Genomic DNA, 24,431 nt, shown 5'->3' with positions numbered 1-24,431 from the left:
CACCCCCTACAAAGGCCCAATCTACCCAATCAAATACCTTTTTGGCATCAGACAATAGAAGAGAAGCCAAATTGTTTTTAGCACTCTAATACTTTCAAACATCCTCCTGCCCATAATGAAGCTAGATTGATCTTCATGAATCAGCAAAGGAGTCACTTTAGCTAATCTGTCTCCCAGCATTTTAGCTAATAATTTGACATCTATCTTCAATAGAGATACTGGTCTACAAAGACCCATGGTTTCATCCCTACCTTCTTTCGGCAACACTTATTCCCACTAGATTCATAGAAGGTGGTAATCTCCCATCTAACACCAAATAGTTAAATAGATCCTTCAATGGAGGTATCAAAGAACCCTCAAATTGCTTGTAGAAATGGGCTGTATAGCCATCCAGTCCCGGTGATTTATTGCGTTTTAGTCCCATTTAAAAACTTTCCCCTATTGATGCAGGGTCAATACAGGTAAGTATCTCTCTTCCAGAAATTTAACAAAGTTTTCCTTCACCTATAATCTTACCCACAGAATACAAATCCTGATAAAATCCTAAAACCTATGCAAGATCTGGTAAGTATCATACAACAGTTCCTCCGTACAATCTCTCATTGTGTGAGCTTGTGTTTGTGCTCTGTCCTCGGTTTGAAAGCAAGCAATTCAAATTCCTTGTTGCCATGTTCAAGATAGGCTTGTTTTACATGGAGAAATTAGTACTTACCTGATAATTTCCTTTTCTTTAATACAGACAGGTGAATCCAGAACCAGTAGGTTACATACCTCTACCAGCAGATGGAGACTGAGCAAAACTGACATCACAGTACATTATACCCCTGCAGTGAGATAAGCCCACCAGTATTCTCTGCAAAAACTTGATTAACAGCTGAGTGCTGGAGTGGTTGTCTAACAGAAAACCACTGAGCTCAGACAAGCAGGGCAGTAACACTGGTCTAGGGAGTGGATTGACACTTAGCAGTACTCCCTGGAACACGCAGCCACGCAGGACCACCATAGCCCAACTATTTGGCAGGCAAGGGCAGGAATGTGGATTCACCTGTCTATACTAAAGAAAGGAAAATCATTAAGTAGTAACGTCTCCTTTCTTAGCATTCAGACAGGTGAATCCAGAACCAGTGGTATGCCTGGACAAGGTGTGTAAAGAGGACGTCATAGCTCGGCAAATGTCAAACAAGAGGATCTAATCTCCGCCCATGACACTGCCTGAGCCCTAGTGGAATGAGCCCTAACCTGACTAGGTAACGGCTGCTCAGCATCCACATATGTGGCTGTGACTACCCTCCTTAATCCAAAGAGCTAATGTAACCCTGTTTACTTCCACCAAGGAGAACAAACAGGCAGTCTTCCTGAGAGGTTTAGAAACCTCCAAATACCTCAAGATATGCCTCTTGACATCCAAGGGTTGTAACAGGTGATATTACTCCACATCTCTTTCTCTGTCTAGGGACAGCAGGAAAAAGTACCAATTCAAGTGAAAATCCGAGACAACTTTTGACAAAAAGAAAGGAACAGTTCGTAACTGTATCACCCCTGGAGTTGCATGTAAAACGGCTCCAAGTAAGATAAGGCCTGCAGTTCAGATCCTCACACAGAAGAAATTGCCACAAGAAATACCATTTTCAAGGTCAGTAACCTCAATGTTGAGATTACTTACCTGATAATCTCCTTTTCCTTAGTGTAGACAGATGGACTCAGCATCCCGCCCAGCTGCCTGTATACATGGGTTTCACCGAGTCAAGGTAAGCCAATGTCTTTTATATTCCATAAGAGCGTACACTCTACCAGATGTCAACGCCTTCCGGTTGGGAATGCTGGCAGTCTCCAGCTCCTATCAATCGGTCAGGGGAATCCTGTTTTCACTTTTCACTGAGCGTCAGTACACATATCCATAACAGCTTTTGCAAGGAAGATTACTGAGTTGCTACGCTTCCTATGGGGATATATATACACCCGTGCTGACGTCAGATCCGTCTCCAACTGCTAGCACGCGGATACTATCCCATTCGTTCTGAGTCCATCTAGCTACACGCCAGGAAAGGAGATGTTACACATTGGCCAAAGAGCTAAAAAAATCAAAACTAGATTAAGACTCCATAAGGGCACTGGTAACTGCAAGGGAGGTCAAAGATGCTTCACTTCTTTCAAGAAATGGACGAGATCTGGATTAGCTGACAAGGGTCCACCAATCACCTGACCTCTGAAAAAGGCAAGAGCAGCCACTTGTATCAATGAATTAAGGGCCAACCCTTTACTCAATCCATCCTGCAAAACTTCCAAAATGAGCGGGATCTTAACCAAACGAAGAACCCCTCAATCTTCACACCAAGTCTTAAACATTCACCAAACTTGCACATATGCTAAGGAAGTGGAGAACTTTCTCACGTGTAGCAAGATGGCAGTCACTACAGTAGAATATCAATGCTTCAGCAACAGAGTCTTCTCAGGGGCCTTATCGTAAGACAAAATAGAGTCGGATCTGCATGAAGAACAGGACTCTGCCGTAGCAGATCCCTGTGTGCTGGAAACCGGAGGGGAGCGTGCACAAAGAGCCTTCAAAAATCTGTATACCAAGGTCTCCTCGGCCAATCTGCTGCCACCAGAAGCACCATCCAACTGTGACTCTCGATTTTCCGAATCATTCTGCCCAACATGGGCCACAGGGGAAAAGCATACAGCAGCTTACCCTCCAGCGACTCCAGCATGAGGGATTCCATGCCCAAGGACTTTGGATCTCTCCTGCAACTGAAGAAGCAAGGAATAGTCGCATTGCAAGAAGTCACCAGCAGGTCCAGAAATAGAAGGCCCCAGCAATCCACCATTAGCTGAAATGCCTCGTTTGACAATTTCCATTCTCCTGGATACAGAATATCTGAGACACTTGCTGGCTCTTGGTTCCTCTGTACAAAGCCACTGTCGTTGCATTGTCTGACATTATCTGGAGCGCTCGACCCTGCAATCGAGCCAACCAGACTGCACAGGTTTCCAGCCAATTGATGTTCCAGAGAGACTTCTGCAGTCCAGTACCCTTGTGCTGTCAGCTCCTGATAGTTAGCTCCCCAACCCTGAAGGCTCACATCTGTCGTGAGCACTAGCCAGTACGGTGATCTTAGAGAAACCCTCTCCTCTTAGATAATCCACTTAATCACCACTGCACTTGAGTGTCGACCTCCATCAGCGGGTGAAACTAAATCAAATAGTACTGAGACTGTGGGCTAGAAACGAGACAGCAGAGTGCACTGAAGAGGATGCATGTGGGCCCTCGCCAACAGCACCACCTCCAGGGAGCTGCCATCAATCCGAGATAGGGCCACATTGTCAGGCGTATTGTGTTCAATGCGTGCCATCAGCATACAGCAGCTTCTGAATATGGCCCACCTGTGATAAAGAGAGGCGCCCCTTATCTCCTGTCCCTGGGGGTGGGCCGGCAAACCTTCATTGGGAAGCTCAGGAGGTTCCACTACCTGAGCCCGTACCCACCATCTAGGCTATCTAGGACAAAAAAAAAAAAGACTAAGGCCTACTGAAAGGTCAAATTCTCTAAAAGGTCCCTCCTCTGAAGGGTCAAAAGCTCTTGGATCCCCTAAGCATGACCTCTTGTGACAAAGGAGTGAGGTATCTGCTTCTTATCCTCCAGCAACAGAGGAACCGGGGATTCGCCACATTTGTTGGCTAATTTCTCCAACTTGTTCCCAAACAAGAGTGAGCTTTTAAAGGGCAATTTCGTAAGGTTAGCCTTGGAGGTCACATTGGTTGACCAATTTCTCAGCCATAACTGATGCCTGGCCGCTATTACCAAAGTCACCCCTCTGGCTGAGGTGCAGATCAAATCACAGCCTGCATCTGCCAAAAAGGTGGCTGCTGGATCCTTAAATGCCTGGAATTCACTCCCGATTCATCGACTTCCTGATAGAGAAGTAAACAAGAGCGAGCCACCAGGGAACAAGAAGAAGCTATCTGTAAGGTCATTGCCACTGTTTCAAATGCTTGTTTAAGGGTGGCCACAATTTATTTATACAATTTTTATATACCTTTGCACAGTAAAATTCCATCGCTACGGTTTACATAATAAAATCATAAATACATAAAGTTACTAAAAGTAATTTTTTTTTAATGATGTACAATCCTATTGTGCACATCCTTCCAAGGCCGCTCCTCCCTCAATTGGGATAGTCATCCACTTGGAAACGGCACAGCGGAGCACATCCACACTCAGAAAATACAAACACTCTCTCGCCACCGGATCCATGAGGTACAGGCTTTCTAAAACTCAACCCCCTTTGAAATTAGCCTCCGGGGCGCCCCACTCAAGATCAATCAATTCTTGAATGGCCTCCGTAACAGGGAAAAAACAAGAGGCTTTACACAAAGAAACCAAAAGGGGATTTTCTTTGGCTTGACAGCATCTGTCTGGGAAATTGGAGCCAGTAATTCATTTCTATAAAAAGAACCACAACCTTGTCTTATAAGGTTCCAGTCCCAGAGGAATTTCCCTATCCTCCAGAGAGTCAGGATTGGCCTCATTCATGCCATCTGGATCCCTGTCTGGAAGACCTGCTGCCGATCTAGGAATAGTTCTGCATTTAACAGTAGTACCAGCAACTGATCTAGCAGGATTGGTCAAGGTTGAGGATTGTAATCCTTGAAAAAGTTCTACCCAGGAAAAGGCAGAAAGATCTATGCCAAAACCAGAAGGCACCTATGGTGTGCCCACCTTCCCCCACTGCCAAACTAGTTAAGGAAGTTCCAAGGTCAGACGTCCCTCCTGACATCTTTATTCAGGCCCTCATCAGGTTGGGAAGAACAAGGCTTAGTAAAAAAAAAAAAAAAAAGCAGTGCTGGCACAAATTAGAGGGCAGCCAGGCTGAGATACCCGAATATGACAGACAGAACACAGGGAAAGGCACCAGTCTGTCAGAATGCTTAACAGGCGGCTGAAAGGTACATGACCAGCTGAATTCACGCTGTAAAATGTGTCAAACTTAGGCATCCCAAATTGTGCGTACAGGAAGCCACCCCTCTGGCTTAAGCGCACGCCTAACAGATGCTGCTATAACCTGGACGCCAAGCAGGCATCCGACTAAGCATCCAAAAACTGGACCCAGCCAGTTGCACTTGCACGAACCACTGATCCTGAAGAGGGCAGCCTAACGCACAGGAAAGAGCATGCAAAAAGCAGGTGCGGTCTACCACGTGGCACACAGAGAAATGCCTAAGAGCAGGGCCCAGCCCAAAAAGGGCTACTCAACCCCAGCAGGCTGCCCACATCCCTTAACCTCCCCTCAGCGGTGGGAAGGAATGTAGGAACAGCACGCTGAGCAGAGACTGGAGGAAGCAAGGAAACCCTACAAACTCCTGTCTTTTTTTTTTTTTTTTAAAGCTTTACCTGAGCTCAGCCTATCCTGCCTGAGTACAGAGGTGGCTCTGGCTGCCGGGGAGAGGACATATACAGCCACCGCTGTGCTCTGCTTCCTGCATCCGTTGCCTTTCAGCTGTTTTAACAGCTAAGTCCACGCCAGCTGAAAAAGCCAGCTACCGGGACCAAGGCACTCATCTGAGGGACCACAGAAATCACCTCATGAAATCTCAACCAAGGGAGGGACCATTTGGTATCACCACAGGAGAGTGGGCAAATTACATTTCCTTTATTTCTCCTTCTAAAACTTGAAGCAATCCCCAGTAGCAAGATGCACGTCCATCTGCTGGAGATTGAGAATACAGGTTGTCGTCACTGCAGGAGTATTTATACTGTGATGTCCGCTTTGCTCCATCGCCATCTGCTGGTAGAGGTGCATAACCCACTGGTTGTGGATTTGTTTGACTAGACGCTAAGAAACTATTGTCAATTGTCAGATCTTTCAACTGCATCTGTAGCCACTCTAACCTCCACAGAATTTTAATAGAACCCATTTTATGAATCGTTTCTCATCTCTTCTAATCGCCTTCCTGTGCTTGTTTTGCCTGTGAAGCCCACGTTACCAATCTCTTAGCACACTTTTCAAACAATCCCGTAAAACTGAAGCATTTATCTTGTCTGTATTATACAGCTTAAAGATTTCTTGATTTCCTGTTGAATCTGTTTACAAATCCCTTCAGCTTTCTGCAAGTTATCAGCAGCTCTTCAGGGTATGTTGACAAAAACTTTACTTCAACCCAAACTGAGGCCTGCTCCATCCACACCCTACTCTCGATATGGGCATTAGAAGTCTATCGTACCAGTTCTGGGATATGTAGATTGTGGTACTAAGTACTTGCATTTTGGGTTTAATATCCTTCCCACATCCAAGACTCCCAAGGTTTCCAACATACTAACCAAGTTCCTCTTATGGTCATGATGATAATTTGACCAATGTTTCGGAGTTTTCCAATTTTGGGCGAATTGTTAAGTTAAATCATCCCCCATTATCAACAGCCCTTTTGCAAAATCCATCAATAGCTCATTAAGAGTCCCGTAAAAGCTACCCAGTTCCTGATTAGGTGCATATATGTTAGCAAGCATAACCATTATCCCTTCAATTAAAGCACTGGTAAACAACCCACCCTCTCTGTTTTTATATGTCTATAATACTGATATGTAAAGATTTATGCAATAAAATGCTACTCCTCCCCATTTCTTTTGGAGATTGGAAGCCAGCAGGATCTCAGAGAATTTCATATAAATTTCGCTATGTGATCACCTCTGTAATTCATCTTTTGGAGGTAACCTCCATGCATCATTCTCGGCTGGAGCTTTTTCCATTCCTGCTCCAGTTCTGTGGAACTCAGTACCCCAGGAAGTCACAAGTTGTACTAAGGCTTTTAAAGTCACGTTAAAAACCCATCTTTTTAGACTTCCTTTTGATGATATACAGCATTAAGCAATAAATGAGCGGTATAAGAATCTGAATCTCACATTGATAAATTTGACCCCCCCAGAGCGAAGGTTTCTTTTATCGTTTTAGTTACAGTTTTCTGTTTTATTCATTTTCAGCAGCTCTAATTTTTGTGTATGTATGTAATTTTAAACTTTTTATGGATATTATATTGTTCACCATCCAGGGTTTCGGAAGTGGTGGTATATAAACAAATAGAAATAAAACATGTAAATAAGCCCTTTCCGAACTCGTGTCTCCTCTACAAATCCTAAGAACTTTCAAAGACTAAGAAATCTGCCAGCCTGGTAGTACTTTCTGCTCCCGATTACCCGAAGATCCCTTTTATCGTGCTGAATCACACCGTCTGCCACAAATGCCTGTGCTAAAACAGGACTTCGCTGGTTCTGACCCTACACAGAAGGAATTTAACAAGCCAGGCCCCCTTTGGTTCCCTCCCCATCTCCTCTCCAAGCACCCCCCCCCCAAACCAGTGAGGTTTCTAATGAAGCCATGCGTTTGCCACCTCTGTACTTACACACGACTGACTTAGTTTAATTGCAAGCAGCTCATCTTTCCTCAATTCTTCCATTTTCTTTTTTTCTTCTTCTGTTTCCTCTTGCAGTAACTTACGAATCAGCTCTTCCGAAGCAATTTCCTCTTGCTTCTTCTCGTCCTTCAACTAAAAAAAAATACAACAAATGCAGTTAAATGGGAGGAGGAAAATCAGTGCCCTGCACTCTAGTTTCTTTAAGGAGAATTGATATAAAGAGAAGTTTTCTTAAAATAATTAAAAAAAAAAAAAAAAAAAGCAGCTATCAATACCCCCCCCCCCCCATTTTGAATGTGCCGAGAGATGGGGGATCTTGGAAGGCCCAGAGAAAGAGCACAGTACAGGGATCAGCTATCTGTGGCTCTTTAACAATCCTAGCAAGAAAGACTCATTACCTTATACCAGAAGCTTTAAACATGGACTGCAGTCTTGGACTATCAAAGTCCCATGAGATCACCCACAGTCCAACCTGGAGCCACCGTTTACTCAGTAAAACATGCTGCCCTCAGGAAAAATAACCAATGTCGGAGGAACTGCAGTGCAGCTCTTACTTTATGGTGGGTGGAGAGAGCTGGGGACAGCAGGGTATAAGGGAAAGAAAAACCAAAAAAACTGTTCTGTGGTAGATGCATTTTTATTTCCTCCATGTATTCACAATGAGGTTCGCATTCAGCCACTAACCAGCTAGGAAAGATAGTCAGCACATATCCTCATCTCGGCTGTTCTAAAGATATCTAGCTAACTTATAGGCCGATACAGTAAAGTCCGCGGGAGAGCGGGCGAATGCCCGCTCTCCCGGCACGTGCACTGGCCACTCGCGATGCAGTATTTAAATTAGGTCCGGCGGTAGATCCGGGCAAAAGGAGGCGCTAGGGACACTAGCGCGTCCCTAGTGCCTCCTTTTTGACAGGAGCAGAGGCTGTCAGTGGGTTTGACAACCGACGCTCAATTTTGCCGGCGTCTGTTCTCGAGCCCGCTGACAGCCGCGGGCTTGGAAACTGGATGCCGGCAAAAATGAGCGTCCGGTTTTCGGCCCAACAGCCGCAGGCCAAATTCAAATTTATTTTTTTTTAAACTTTTTTTTACTCTTCGGGGACCTCCGACTTAATATTGCCATGATATTAAGTTGGAGGGTGCACAGAAAAACGCCTCACAGCGCCCCGACATAGCCAGATAAAAAGTTAGTCAACTAAGTTCCAGGCCGCTTTCATTACTGAACTCGTTAATACAGTCATAACTGGTTAGTTGTATGTTTTCTCTCTGTTAATGTGTGCACCACATAGGAAGGGCAATATTCAAAGCCATGTCCAGTTCTCTTACCTGTGGAAATGGGGAGTTTGAATATCATCTTCCCCACCTGTGGTCACAGTGTGGGTACAACCTTTAACCCTGGTAAAAAAGGGGAGGGGAAGTACACATGGGGCTTCCACTTTCAAAGCTGCACAGGTTTTCCCCCCAGTTACATCCCTTCTAGAGCTCACTGGCCAAGCAAACAAGAAAAAGTAACAATCACAGCACACAACGTATTTCACTTTGTCAAACAACGAAAGTGCTCTATGAGGATCCTAGAAATAAGCAAGGGAGAGCGCCTGAAGCGCCAGAATTCCCCTTCAGGTCCAGAAAGGTTGTTACAAAACCAAATGAACAATAAGCTGCCTAAAGATGCCAGTTTTATGCTGTATTCACTACAACCTGAAAGCCTGCTTTTCCTCTCCTTTCAATTAGTGCTAAGTAATTGTAAATCAGTCCTATAGATGTCCTTTGCTCATCCTTTGCTCCAATAAGCCTCTCTCCATTTCTACTGTCAAACTCAGACACCATCACACTGAATTGATCCCTTTAATACTGTACAACTGCTTTAAAACTACCGCAGAACTATATTCCTTTCAAGCAAAAGAATTTACTAACACCAAATGACACTGGTTTAATTAGATTTGGGGACCACAGAGAAAAGACTAAGGTTATATTTTATTCTGTTTTGGATTTGTGAAATTATATTGTAGTATTATCTATATTTTGAGGTTTACTTGTTGCAATGTGTTAATTTTACTGATGCAAACCACTGGGAGTGTTGATAAAGACAGAAAAGATAAGTTAACGTTCTCCAGACTTGCCTCCACTGCTGTGCCCGGACCAGCCAGCAGAGGTTACCAGAAGCCGTCTTACTGAAATGCTTAGCAAAGAACCACTTCAAACAGTCACAGCACCCGAGAGAACATGACTAAGCAGGCCTACGAAAGGTAAGTCTGCTGCACGTACCTTTGGTTGATAAAGGATCCGGGGTAAGTCTAGAGAAAGCAAGTTGTAATACCATAAACAGGGCTCTTCACAGAGAGCAGGATGAATTGGCACCAACATGCACCCAAGGTTTTACTGCTCAGCACACCCAGATCTCCCTTGCGTGCTACCCTGCAAGACCTTCAGTCGATTGCAGAGCTTAGAACTAACTAGGTAGCAGACTCTCCAATGAGGAGGGTGGGTATTAAGCATGGCTAGTTCATCCTGTCTATGGTAAGCAAACTTGTTTTCTCCGTTAATGAGCAGGGTTGTATTAGCCATTACACCAGGAGTGATGTCATCCATCTCTTTAGCTCAGTAAGATTTACTTATCGAGCATGCATGGAAGTTCCCCTGAGTGTGCTGCCTCATCAGCCCCTCAATTTTTGCTCGAGCCATTATGTATGGGTGATGTTATCAGACAATGCCAACCCAGATCCATTTCTTAAGAGTTCAGAAAAAGCTCTACCAAGCATGCACGGGAGTTCCCACAAGTGCGCGCTACCCTTGCGAGCGCTCGAGTCATTTACAGAATTTAAGGAGGAGGCAGATGATTCCTCCTGCTATCTATGGAGAACCTTGCCTACAGGTAAGCAGACTTGCTTTCTCTGCAGACAAGCAAGCAAAAATTAGCTGACAGCTGCACTGTGAATGTAACCGTCTCTTTTTAGTCAGTAGAAGAACTAACTTAAAAAAGTAACTGGCCCCTCCAGGGCTCTGAGAACAGGATCTGTGTTGGTACCAAATGATGTCACCCATACGTAATTGGTAATACATCCAGCTTGTCAAACGAAGAAAGCTCACTAAATATTGCTGGCTGTTCTTAAACTTTATATTTGTGCAGTTCTCTCTTAAAGTCACATCTGAGGCCTACATTTTTTTCAAGAAGTTCTCCAGCAAAGCTACTGGGGCATGTTTGGACTTGTCAAGAGTATCAGAGTCCGCTATCAATAAGAAACCTAACAAGGCAGCAGCAGCATTAACACAAGCCTCTCCCTTGGCCCAGTTCAGCACACGCACTGATGTACAGAAAAGAAGAAGTGCTACATCTCTCCTTTACTCAAAACCTAGACTACTGCAATTCGTTACTTCCTAGGTCTTCAGACTACTCACTTCTGCAAAATGCTGTGGCCAGACCTATCTGGAGCAAGAAAATGTGACCACATCGCCCCAATTCTGATAGCTCCATATTGGCTTCCTGTTCAGTCAAGAATATATTATTAAGTTCTAACTATAATAAACCACATTAACCTGAACAATAACGATCTACTGGGAACATTTAAACCTCACATCCCCTGACAAACACTCAGATCACAGAACAAATGCCTCCTAGAAATCCCGAACTTAAGAGGCTGTCATCTAACACTAAATAGAGAGAGATCTCAATCGCCGGCCCAAAACTATGGAATTCCATGCCAGAAAAACATCGAACAATAACAGATAAAAAGAAATTCAAAAGCAGCTTAAAGACTTGGCTATTCAAAAATGCTTTAAATTTGACTGAAACATCCAGTTCCCTATGGCTCAGATAAGATTATTAATTCTTGAACAATCCCCCCCGCTGCTAACCCTTTATTCCAGCTGTTTCTGTGTTAGAAGTCTACCGTGAAATTACTTCTGTTTCTAAGGATGTCGATCCGCTCTAACACTCATTTTATTTACAAATCTTTTACCTGTAAACCATTATGAACCAGTGATTCTCACATGGAATGAGGGTATATAAAACATTTAAATATACACATACATTTATCACCAGTCCGGATTTCCACATATCCACAATGAATATGATGGAGACATTTGGATATGTGCACCTGGTACTTTGACACAATGAATGCAATTATCTGCTGCATATTTCACTGTGGATATCTTGAAACCCAGAACCAAAACCACTGACATCTTTAGATGTGTCTAAAGGCTGGATTTTCTAAATTTCTGCCCTCCCCCCTCCAATTTCCTGGATGCATCATGCACTGCATGTAAAACTGCAAACAGTGCTAGAAAGAAGTATGGGTTTGCGCTCAGAGTCCCCGTCTGCCTTATTTTTTTTTGCTTTTAGAAGCAAAGGGCTGCTATTGTAGAGCAGAACAAGTTAGAACATGTGATATAAACTTTATATATATATATACACTGAGTTACACATTGTACTTCCAGAGTTAATCCATGATACACAGTGTGGTCTGTGTGTATGTTAGTCAACACCACAGTATTAAGCATGTGCTGATTTTATACAGCTTGTACGTGATTCCCTGAATCCCTCTGGGTAAGGGCTCAGGAATTATGTGGACAGGCAGCCAACAGATTTTATCCTATTTCTGAGAATATTCCCACTTACGCCCAAAGAGTGGCAATGTAAACACCGCAGCCTCCTGGTCAGCCTGGTTGAAAAGAAAATGCCTTTATAGTGAAGGACTTTCCTTCCACGTATCCCACTAATAATCAGATTCATGTCATGTGAACAGCAAAACAGAAGAGTGCTGAAAACATTGCTCTGTTTAAACCCTACCTTTAGAGAGAAAACCCTTAAAAATGGTCATTGGGAAAAGTCTCGACCAAAAAGCAGCCAAGGCAAGAATATCAAAGTTGTCAGTGAACTCACGTGTAGCAGCTGCTCTTCTCATCTACCCGTCCTGAAGCGCACGCAAGCAGATGAGCTCTGCAAATGCTGCTCACCACAATAGAGGTAAAGCAATCGCACATGTCCCTACTTGTCAAGGAAGGGAATGTCCCGTGTAATGACATCAGAATTTCAAGCAAGGAACTAGACAGAGGTGTGAACTGTTACATAACCAAGGATTCTCAGTGTCAAGCTTACACATTCAGCGAGTTGGAGATTTTAACTATATCTGCAGCTTCTCACTAAAATCTATTTCTGTCCACTTGCTTTACCTTACATTTTTAACCTATTTTCCAAATGGAAGGCATCCATCTACTCTCCCTAAACATGTATTTGGTATCCTGCCAAATTTTCAGACAACTTCAGGGAACCAAGATTATATTCATCGGGTATTTTTGGAGAGAAAGCAATCCATGCAGGTATTCCAGAACAAAGTCCATTCGTTCTGCATGGGACTTCGTTAGTTGAGAGGAAGGACCCCACTCGTAGTCCTCTACCTGTTGTAACGCTATATTCAACTGCTAAAAGAATTATTCAAACTAGGCCAACTTATGTTCTATGCTTCAAAAATGTCAGAGAATGAAAAAGGTACGGAAAGTCAGAATGTGTAGCCTTTTCCTCTCTTAAGTTCATAAAGCTCATTTGTGAGAGTGCACAGCCTCCTGCTTAGCTGCTCAAGAGTAGGCAGGGCATAAAGTAGTTTGAATCCTTCCATTAAATTAATACATTTATCACATTTTAGACATGCTTTTTACCTATTTAAAATGGTCTCAATCCTCTGAATATGTAAGAGTTGTTATCCAATTCATTGGGCACATAAATTGCCAATTTGCCCCTCAAGGTTCATACAAGTCATGGTAATCTTGATGGTTAGAATAAAATAGACAGCAGGAAACAAAATAAAATCATCCTCCGTAATTTGTTTAAATTAAAGAATGGACAGGAAGGAAGGAATCCCAAAGTGACAATAAAAAGAAGTGCACCATACCATACCTTTCTCAGCTGGCTTTCATATTCCTCCCGAAGCTCCCCTGGTTTGCTCAGTTTGATCGGAGCTCTGAATATAAAGTCTATGTAAGAGAGAGAAAGGGAAAAAAAACAAACAGTTTCTATTTACTTCTCCAAATGGGAACAGTACTATATTTTACAGAACACTAACCCATAGCCCATTATGCTTCTTAAAATAAAATAGTACTACTCCATGGGCCTTAAGTATCAACCCTGATGATTCTCAAGTCTACTCTTCAGCCTAGTTCTCAGTTTTTGTTGACTACGATTTTATTTATATCAAGTTTCTTATAACCCACATCTCACATAAAAATCATTCTAAGCGAGATATATCACATACATAGGCAAACAGTTGTTGTGGAGTAAGCATATACTACAGAACAAGGTGTTTTACCACAGGTGGTGAAATTCCAAGTAAGCATCAGTGATACTCCAATTGTCTCTTCAAAGTGACATTTAAAGCTTCAAATCATCAAATGCAAAGACTACAATCCCCTGACATAGCTGTGTTTCACCGTAAGGGCTGCGTCAGAAGGGACCCATGGGAGGTAAATTCCCATACAGTTGAGAACATACAGATAACACAAAACAAACAGTGGCAACCAAAAGCTAAGAACGGGCATGAAATAAATACATATCAGGGTAAAACACACTGAATACACGAATGGTCTACAAAGTTAGAGCCAAGACATCCTAAAGAACAAAAAAAAACCCAGTACGTACAAAAATGATATAAAAAGTATAAATAATCAATGAATCAACGAAGCAGAACACCTCTCTAGAATAATTCACAAATATAAAAGAGAGGGAAAAGGATCAATGTCCAATATCAATCTCCCATCCACTTAATTGACAAATGACAATATCATAAATCAGTCTTTGCTTTAAAGAATTTACATCTGCAGCCTCTCGCCTCGCAATGGGCCGCAAGCTTTAATCAGCTTACAGAGCAAAGTATAACTCCTTTTTAATCATTTATTGTCATATTGTCAGTCCCTATTCAAAACTTTATTCCAAATAATTTATCCATAAACTACATTCTAAACACCCTTAAAAAAGGTTTACCAATATGCAAAAAACTAATTTATCGCTTCTCACTCACTATTTTTCACTCTGTTATTTCTAAATCTTCTATAAAAGAATACTTAGCCGAGTCAATGTGAAATGTAATCAAATCGTTCCCGACATGAATCATGTTTCGATTGTGAAACAATCTTCTTCAGGGGATCATCTCGCAGTACTCGTTATTTCATACAGCCAATATTCTTGATATCCTGGACAAATAATGTCTCACCATACTTGTTCAAGTATGGTGAGACATTATTTGTCCAGGATATCAAGAATATTGGCTGTATGAAATAACGAGTACTGCGAGATGATCCCCTGAAGAAGATTGTTTCACAATCGAAACATGATTCATGTCGGGAACGATTTGATTACATTTCACATTGACTCGGCTAAGTATTCTTTTATAGAAGATTTAGAAATAACAGAGTGAAAAATAGTGAGTGAGAAGCGATAAATTAGTTTTTTGCATATTGGTAAACCTTTTTTAAGGGTGTTTAGAATGTAGTTTATGGATAAATTATTTGGAATAAAGTTTTGAATAGGGACTGACAATATGACAATAAATGATTAAAAAGGAGTTATACTTTGCTCTGTAAGCTGATTAAAGCTTGCGGCCCATTGCGAGGCGAGAGGCTGCAGATGTAAATTCTTTAAAGCAAAGACTGATTTATGATATTGTCATTTGTCAATTAAGTGGATGGGAGATTGATATTGGACATTGATCCTTTTCCCTCTCTTTTATATTTGTGAATAAAAAGTATAAATACATGAAAAAATGCCGCAACTTCGAAGAATTGGAACATAACCAAAATATGTGTACACAGAACATCCGAAAAGAAATTCTGAAATATATAACTCTGTAAACAAGACATCAAAGTAAAAAGTTATACAGTAGAAAAGAAAGCAGTTAGCGAATGATTGAGCAGAAAGACCAGGATATACTGAGGAATCTTCTGGTCCCAAAGCACTGAGAAGGGATCCATATCCAGAAGATCCATAGACAATTCATGGGGTCTTCCTGCTTGACGACATACCCCATTGCCACTTGGTTGCCAATCTGGATCAGGACAATATTTTTGGTCAGCTGATTTCTGAAAGACTAGAGAGCTACCAGATGGTCCAGTGCTCCAGGAAGTTGATCTGATAAAGATGTTCCTGGGCAGAGTACCAAGGCCATCTACATGAGCTCCCCAACCCAGGGTGGAAGCATCCGTAGTTAGAACAATTTGGGTAGGAGGGCTTTGGTAGGGGAACCCCCGTTACAGATTTGAAATTACTTGCCACTAAGTCAAAGAGTCCCAGGAGACGAAGTGACTCAGTTGGGATCCTGCTGGTTCTGTGTGGCCTGACACCACCACGACCTCAGGGTCCATTGGGCCTTTCACATGTGTAAACCGGCCAAGAGTAACGAACTGTCCTGGCCATATGGCCCAACAGTCACCTACTGGCTCTGTTGAATCCCAGCCGCAATTGGTCATTAAGTTGATGGTCCTTTGTTGAGGCAGAAAAATCTTGGCCCGAGCTGTTCTAGCAGGACTCCAATAAAGTACAATTGAGGTGACTGGTTGAGATGGGACTTAAGAAGTTGATAACGAACCCTAGTGTCTCCAGCACCTAGATAGGTCGAGCGCATGGACTAGTCACAGCCCACATCCAAGAAGTGCTCTTGACCAGCCAATCATCCATATACCGGAAAAATGAATTCTCAGTCTGCGAAGGTGTGTTACCACCATGGCCAGACATTTTGTAAAGACATGTCAAAGAGTCTGACAAGGGACTGACGCAAGCCCAAATGGAAGCATGCAATACTGAAGTACTGTTTTCCCACCATGAATATGAGATATTTTCCAGTGACTTGGGAAGATATTAATATGGATGTATCTTCCAGATCCAGGGAGTAAAGTCAGTCCCCTTTGTTACAAAAAGGGATCAGGGTGCCCAGGGAAACATCTCCAGCTTTTTTTTTTTTTTTGATGAATATGTTCAAGGCCCTTAGGTCTAGGATGGGACAGAGTCCCCCTGTTTTCTTTGATATCGGGAAGTATAAGGAGTAAACTCCATGCCCTCTTTGCCCTGGTGAAACTGGTTCAACTGTTCTGGCTGTTAAAAGGGAGGAGAGCTCCGCTACTAATACCTCTTGATGCGCTACTGGGCCCCAAAACAGGCTCAGGGGGCATTTTGATGAGGCATCCGATAAGTTTAAATCAGTACCCTTGGTGGACGATGGGAAAAAACCCACTGATTTAAGGTTAGACTGGCCCACCTGTTCGCAAAGAACCATAGCCTTCTCCCGACCAGCAGATCCATCGCCCCGGGGAACAGGCCCCTGGACTAATGTTCTCTATGATGCAGTCAAAATCCCGTACCTGGAGTTGACAGAGGAACACCTGGGGAAGCCACGAGAGCCCCAAGACTGATGGGAACGAGGAGGCAGAGGATACTACTTCCTTGGGCAGAAGAAGGATTTCCTAGGCCCAGATCTTGGCGACCTCCTGGATGAGGGCGGCAGATCTGGAATGATATTTATTTTTTTATTTATCTGTCGAGTTTTATATACTGTTGTTCGGTATCGCCATCACAACGGTTTACAAGATTCGAGCGGTATCGGATGTATTACATATGCGAATCGTGGATAAAATGGGTTACAGGCTTTACTCGTTGCGGACGGGCTACATACGAACGGTGTAGGGCTAGTTTACATGTGAGTGTCATGATCATAGAGGGTTACAGCATTCGGTGTCTAACAGGTTACATAAGCGGCGTATGTATCATCGCTGAGTCAGTCTCGTCACAGAGTCAATCATAAGAGCGGTTTGTTTATGAAATGTATCCATTTGGAGGATGTTATACTCAGGGGGGTATAGACGTAGTTGGGTACCGGGGTGATCTTGTTTGTGTTGCAGGTTTTCATGTCCGGTGGTCTTGTAGTTGGTTATTTGCATGAAGTACGTTTGTTTGGGTTCGGTTAGTAGGTCTGTTGTGAGTTTGGTTGTTGTGTTTCTTGCGTGTCATTGTAGGCTTTGTAGAACAGCCATGTTTTTAGATCCTTCTTGAATGTTTTTAGGTCGGGTTGAGTTCTTAATTCTTTCGGAAGGGAGTTCCAGATTTTGAGGCTGGCAATGGAGAAAGCCCTTTCCCTGATTGAGCACAAGTGTGCATCTCTGATGGGAGGGACTGTTAGAATGCCTGTGTTTGATCGTAAGCTTCGTTGCGTATTCTGGGGGGTGAGGTTTAAACCTGTTTGGCTTGTTTGATCGTTATGTAATAGCTTGTGTACAATGGTCATGATTTTGTGTTCAATTCGGGATTTTATTGGAAGCCAGTGTAGTGATATAAGTATAGGGGTTATATGATCATTCTTTTTTGTGCCGGTCAATATTCTGGCAACTGAGTTTTGTAGTATCTGGAGTGGTTTGATGTTGGTAGATGGTAGTCCGAGCAGTAGTGAGTTGCAGTAGTCTATGGTTGAGAATATGAGTAGTTGTAGTACTGTTTTGAAGTCGTAAGTGTTTAGGAAAGGTTTTAGGCATCTTAGAGTTCGTAATTTATGGTAGCCTTCTTTGATTTTGGTTGTTATGTGGTTCCTGTAGGATAGTTCTTTGTCTATTATTACTCCAAGGTTTCTGGTGTGTGTAACTGGGATTTTTGGGTTCATTAGATTGTCAAGTATGAATGGAGATGGTGGTGAGGGGGATTGGGTTTTCTATCCATGAGAATTATTTTGGTTTTGTCGATGTTGATTATGAGTTTCATACGTGTTAGTAGTTTGATTGAATCAAGTAGAGTGGTTGTTTCTTTGTAGGTTTCTTCAAGAGTGTTTTGGATGGGAATTAGTAGCTGTATGTCATCGGCGTAGAGGAAGTGGGTGATTCCAAGATCATTTAGTAGATGGCATACAGGCAGTAGGTATATGTTAAATAGAGTGGCGGACAGGGCAGAGCCTTGTGGAACTCCAGTGTTGAGGTTAATTTTTTTGGATAGGTTGTTAATTGATACTTGGTAGCTGCTGTTGGATAGGTAGGATGAGAACCAATGTAGGGTTGTGTCTGTTAGAAAGGCTGACAGAAATCAGTCTATGAGAATTGTATGGTTTACCATGTTGAAAGCAGCTGATAGGTCCAGGAGGATGAGTAGGTATTTCTTGCCTTTGTCGAAACCTCTTAATATTGTGTCATTTAGTGTTTCCGTGCTTAAGTTCTTTCTGAATCCGAAATGCTTTGGGCATAGGATGTTATTTGTTTCAAGGTAGTCATTGAGTTGTGAGTGTACAACCTTTTCGATGATCTTGGCTATGAGAGAAAGGTTTTCTGGGTCAAGGTTGTTCTTTTTTAGGATAGGTTTAATTACTGCTGATTTGAGGTAGTTACCTTCGGTCAGGGATAAGTTGACGATCTTGGTGAGTGTTTTTGTTATGTGGGTTCAATTGTTTTGATGTTTGGTATGGGGATGCTGTCGAGTGGATGGTTGGCAGGGATCATTTTTTTTGATGATTGATTGGATTTCAAGGGAGGAGGCAGTGTCCAAGTTTGCCCACTTTTTGGTTTCCTTAATGTTTATTTTGATGGTTTGGCTGTTATTTAAGTTGCTTTGGATTAGGTTTGTTATTTTCTTGTTAAAACATTCTGCAAACTCATCGCTTCCGTGTTTAGTGCATGTTTTCTGGGTGGTTTTTGTGAGGTTTTGCACTATGGAGATTAGCATTCTGGGGTTATGTTGGAATTTGTTGATTTTTTTTTTTTTTAGAAGAATTATTTTTTGGCATTGTTAATGACATTTATGTAGTGGGAGAGGTAGTTTCGATATGTGGTTAGCATGTCTGATGTTTTATTCCTACGCCATGCTTTTTCTTTCTTCCGGAGTATGCGTTTGGATGCTCTGATGTTTTCACTGTACCATTGGTTGATATGTTATGACTTTTTGATTGTTTTTGTGATAGTGGGGTTGATGTTGTCTGCCACTTTTTCTGTGATGTTGAGCTATGATATTGTGGCATCATCAGAGTTTGATAGTTCCATGTTTGTTAGCTCTGTTTGTAGTGCCTTCTGGAGGAGTTTGGTGTTGAAAGGAAGACGGTATGATATATTACTCAGAGTGCTTTGTGCTGTTGTGAGATTGGAGTTATAGGTCAGGTTAGCTTGAATTAGGTGGTGATCTGACCAGGGTATTTCGGTGGTGTTGGTTTTGTGTGTTAGCCATGCTTCGGGGTTGATGAAGATGAGGTCTATGGTGTGTCCAGCATTGTGAGTGGAGGAGAGCTGCTGAAGGGTCGCATGGAGGTCCTGGATTTGGGGTGTGTCCTTGACCCTACCTCTGAAGAGATTCTCTCTCGTACATGGCACATCTGCAAGTTTCCCCTGCACCTCTGGTCTGAGAACCAAAATCTGCAGCCATGCGAGCCTGCGGGCAGCGATTCCTGCTTCAGAGACCCTCTATGCTGTCTCAAACGTCATAGGTCAAGCGGACCTCGTATTTCCTGCACTTCAGGCTCTTATGCACCAGCAATATGATCTTGCTGCTGCGGCTGAGGTAGTTGCTTGGCAACATTCTGCACCTACTTCCACATACAGCTCATGTACAGGTGGGTAGGCAGCTATGCAGGCAATAAGCATAGCGCTGTGGAACTCCTTCCCAACATCATCCACCACTCTGTGATCCTTTCACCAGGGGTGCCAAGGAATGGATCCTAGAACGCTTGGCTTTCTAAAAAGAGTGGATTTGACAACTGACTGGTGGGGCAGCTGATGCTTGTCGCATCAGAGATAGTCACGTTCACCGTTCTGTTAACAGAAGGCACTGTGAGGAGGTGTTCCCATATCAACAGTAACTCTACAAGGATCTCATGCACTAGGACTGCCATGAACTGGAGGATATCTAGCATTTTTTTTTCCTGGTAACCTCTTCAATCAACTGAAAGGGGATGGCCTCTGCCATCAACTGAACAAAATCTGTGAAGGAGACATCCTCCAGTGGGGACTTCTTTCACTCCTTTGGCGGAGATGGATCTGAGGGGAGACCATCTAAAGCGTCAGAGACCACAGATGAGTCATCCCCCCAGGGATCATATGTGCCCTCTTCTCCACCTACTTCAACTGAGGACGGGACCTTAGGTGCTTTGCCTCCACCCAGCTCTGGTGTAGGCACCAGAGCTGACAGGGTGACCCAGGCCCCAATGTCTTTTCCGGTATCGGGGGGAGCTTCCTCCTCAGAGGAGCTGGAAACGATGACCAGATGGTAGGTGGTGGCAGTGGTGCCCCACAGGACATCAATGCACCCCGGGACAGATGCCGGCAGAGTCGGTAACATGCCTATAAGATGTGCAGGTATTCCAGCAGTGACTTGAGGAGCAACGGTACCAGTGTCTACCATGACGCTGAGGCCATTCATAGCCTTCTCAACAGCCAGCTGCATGCGCCTCTACTTGTTCTTTGAAATTGCCAATGCCAGAACAGGCTGGGACGCAGGTGGTGCATACAGATCCTCTTCGGAACAGACAGTCCATGGCACACCTCCGGCATCAATGGAGGACTGGTTCTCCTCACCGCAGAGTCACATCAGGGGCATCATAGCAGAGGCTGATGCATCCCCATACCTGGCACCATGCATTGACAGGGACCGATGCAGATGCTTCCTTTGATGTTTGGCTCAGTCCTTCCCTAGAGCAGAGGATGACAAATTCAACATCCTCAACCTGGAGGAGCCTGATGATGGCTGGTCTCCAGTGTCCTTCTCAGTTGAAGACCTCAATGGAACCAGCAGCCCTGCCAATGTCGATGGCTCAGTGTACATCGCTGTAGGCTCAGAGGTCCCTTGATGCCTCCGATGCTGATCGATTGGTCTTGTCAGGACCCAAGAGGGGCTCTTGTCAAACCGGATCTTACATCCCTTCGGGGTCATCTGGTGCATTTGCCTCAACCCTGGACATCATGTGATGCTCCAAGGCAGAGGGCACATCTATCATGTGGGTTCGTGATAGACATGTTCCTCATACACCTGGGACACTGCTTAAAACCTGAAGTGGATATGTTCTCATGAAATAAGAAACACAAGATCAAAATATATAGCGGCGGCAGCCAATAGCTGGCGGGCCCCCAAATGCAGCGCCACCCTGGGGATATCGACAATGAAAATAAACTTACCGCTAAACGTCGAAAAGCCTATCTAGGACACTAAAGGGAGAACTGGGGAGACTATACAAGGCAGCAGAAAAGTAGGCCAAAAATTTGTCAAAAATGAGGCTCTCAACCAACCGCGAGACAAGTTCTATGGAAAAGAAGAGACTAGAGGGGGCCCTACATGGACGTATAGTACAATGCATGCCTGAGCATGTTCAATAAAGCTCAAAGTTCTAGAAAATCTGATCTAAGTTTTCTGTGCCAGGCTTCATCCAATGTTACCCATATGCGAGGAGTGTCACCCTACTTGTCCTCTGAGAAAAATATATTCTAATACAGGAAAAAAATCTCTTACAAAGAAATATACAGAACGGCCTCAAAATACATAAATATACCAAAACAAACCTTCAAAACTCATTCCACACACCCTTCACTTAAACCCACCCAAACATCTCACCATTCATACTCTTTAAAACCTAACATACATAAAAAAAGGCCATCCACATATACATAAATCTCACATATCAAACATCATAAAACACAATAATGCACTAATACTTCAAAAGAAATTATCAAAGCAAAACAAATTTTAAACAATTAAGGACCACTATAGTTTTACAGAACAGGTTGCATTCAAGTTGATGTTATTGCCATTAATGAAACAAAGTGATCTCTCAAAATATATGCCCATATGCTTTTCCCAAGAAGCTGGTATTTTCATTGGTCAAACAGAGTGATCCGAAAGAAACATTCATATCCCACATACCATTGGGAAGACTACTTTGATGTGATTTGTACATCTATTTTGTCAAGAAGTCCCATCGAAGCCCCTGAAGGGTCAAGTGGAATACAAACTTCAACTTAAGTGAGGTCAAGATACTTTTTCAATTCTAACTTGTTTTGAACAAAGAACAGCAGCAATAGTACTTCAGTAAATGATTGCTGGAGACCAGAGTTCCCCTTCTTTAAAAAACAAAACTGCCAACCACAACAAAAGAAAAAAAAAAAAAAAAGATTAAATATAGTATGATTAGTCATATTTTCATTTCTCAGTGTAGCACATTTCACATCAGTCAGGAAGTACCAAACGACAGCTGTACATGATTGAGTCTGACCAACCTATTTTGTAAAGTACAAGTCCAGGCAAGTTACACTGGAAACACAAGAGTATTACTACAGGAATAACTAAACGTGCACTGTTTGTGTCATTAAATCTGGGACAGAGCCATTACAAATGTCCCTATCAAGCAATCACTCTAAGGAATATTATGACGCTTGTTTAAAAGAATATTTACTTGTCATGCTCTTTTTTTTGTTGTAAGACCCAGAAGTCACTGATGGCTCCCACTTCTTCTCAAGGGGCTTTCTGCAGACACTGCCTTCAGAACAGCCAGCCGTTCTGTTTTCTTCCAACATCAGGCACTTCTCGCTGAGTTCGAGTCATGTAGTGACCAAACTTCCATGTTATTCTCACCCGAACAGCATGGGGAGTTTGTACACCACATTGTTAAAACTAAGCATGAAACTAAAAGCAGGTATTAGAAAGGCAGTGCCAACAGAAAGCCTCTGGAGAAGATGAAGGCGGGCGAGACAAACGGAGGTGAGAAGCAGCTTGAAGGGGCTAGGGGTGGGTACAGGATGGTGGAGGTTGACTGGCAAGAGAGGTGGGAGGAGGGAGAAAGTTGCTCTGAGTGCACCTGGGCAGACAGGTTGGCTGCATTATCAGAGGGGACACCCCCCTCCTTGCCCCCAGGGCACTAGCTTTGTCTGCCAAGGCTCCTGGCTCTCACGAGGAAGTGTTTTTGCCAAAATGAATCCTGCTGGAAAAATAGAGTGAAGATCACTTTGAAAATGGGCAGGAACAGGTCAAATACACATCCGCATTTACACCTCTTAAATGTATGAGAGTAGATTTATATGCATGCTTTCAAAAAATAAAAATGAAAATGTTATTCCCACCCTATTCCACTCCAAAACCCCTCTTCTCCTATGCATGTCAAAAACAAAACGTGGAATTGCTTTTAGCATATAATCCCCTGGGCAATTTTCAAAAGCCTATTTACATACACAGAACTATTTTATCCAAGTAAATGCTTTGGAAAATGTATAGCCTTTGATGTTTAAATGCTCTGCCATCCTCGATTCAGCTCGTGGACATTAACTTGCAGCCATCGCTTGTCACACTGTTCATCTCTCCTACACAGCTGTGCTCCTCTTTAGCTGGCTGGCAAAGTCTAGGCCAGGAACTCAAAGGGTGCCAGCACTGTAGGAAGCAGGGACTACCTCTAAATGGAGGGGAAAGGAGCCATCTGGCCTACTGCCACCAAAGAGAGGCGGCCCCAGATTTCTACGCTTATCTACGGTGCACTCCTTTCAGGGGTGAGGTGAAGATGGTTGAAAATATTTTAATCGTTTCATTTTGTAACAAAGTCCAAGGTAGGGGAGGGGGGAGCTTGAGGTGGTAAAAAAAAAAAAGGTTAAAAACTAAACACCCCGCCTGGGAGAACTCAGTGCCCCTTTCACGTTGCTCAGGTCCAGTGGAGGAATCGGGCCAGGAATTCAAGACGAGATCTTGGGCCGATGAGGCCTCCCAATAGTAAAACTTTTCCAAACTGATTTTGAAGGAAAGTGCCATGTCAGAAACTCAGAGGGGGGAGAGGAAGCAGGGGCTCAGAAACGATACGGGGTAGGAGAGGGGATGGTAGCACATTAGCCGGAGAACGAGCCGCCCAAACCCTCGCACGGCTCCACAGCCCTAACAGGGCACGGGTTGTGGGAAGGGGACTCAGTCACAGCCTTAAGCTAACGGCGGTGCATAGGGGGATGCTTTTGTGTTTGAGGAAGGGTCCAGGGGAAAAGCCTCTGGGGGGGGCACATGAAGCGGGGTGGCTATTCATTGGCAGAGGGCGAGGGACCTGTGCAATGGATGGCACAGACCGAGA

General features: G+C 43.4%; 1 protein-coding gene across 2 annotated transcripts in view; it reads right to left on the bottom strand.

The window, feature by feature from the left end:
• Positions 1 to 24,431, bottom strand: part of RNF169 (ring finger protein 169) — a 139,742-nt gene that overhangs the window by 97,402 nt on the left and 17,909 nt on the right. For both annotated transcript variants that reach the window (XM_029602093.1, XM_029602094.1), the window contains exons 2-3: positions 13,295 to 13,371; positions 7,396 to 7,539 (exon numbers count right to left, since the gene is read on the bottom strand). In XM_029602093.1, the coding sequence (XP_029457953.1) occupies positions 7,396 to 7,539; positions 13,295 to 13,371 (221 nt within the window). The remainder of the gene's footprint in view (positions 1 to 7,395; positions 7,540 to 13,294; positions 13,372 to 24,431) is intronic.

Source organism: Rhinatrema bivittatum, chromosome 5, assembly GCF_901001135.1.
Source record: "Rhinatrema bivittatum chromosome 5, aRhiBiv1.1, whole genome shotgun sequence".
NCBI classification, from domain to species: Eukaryota; Metazoa; Chordata; class Amphibia; order Gymnophiona; family Rhinatrematidae; genus Rhinatrema; species Rhinatrema bivittatum.
Note: the sequence above shows the minus strand (reverse complement) of the source record. Positions and strands in the feature narration are given on the sequence as shown.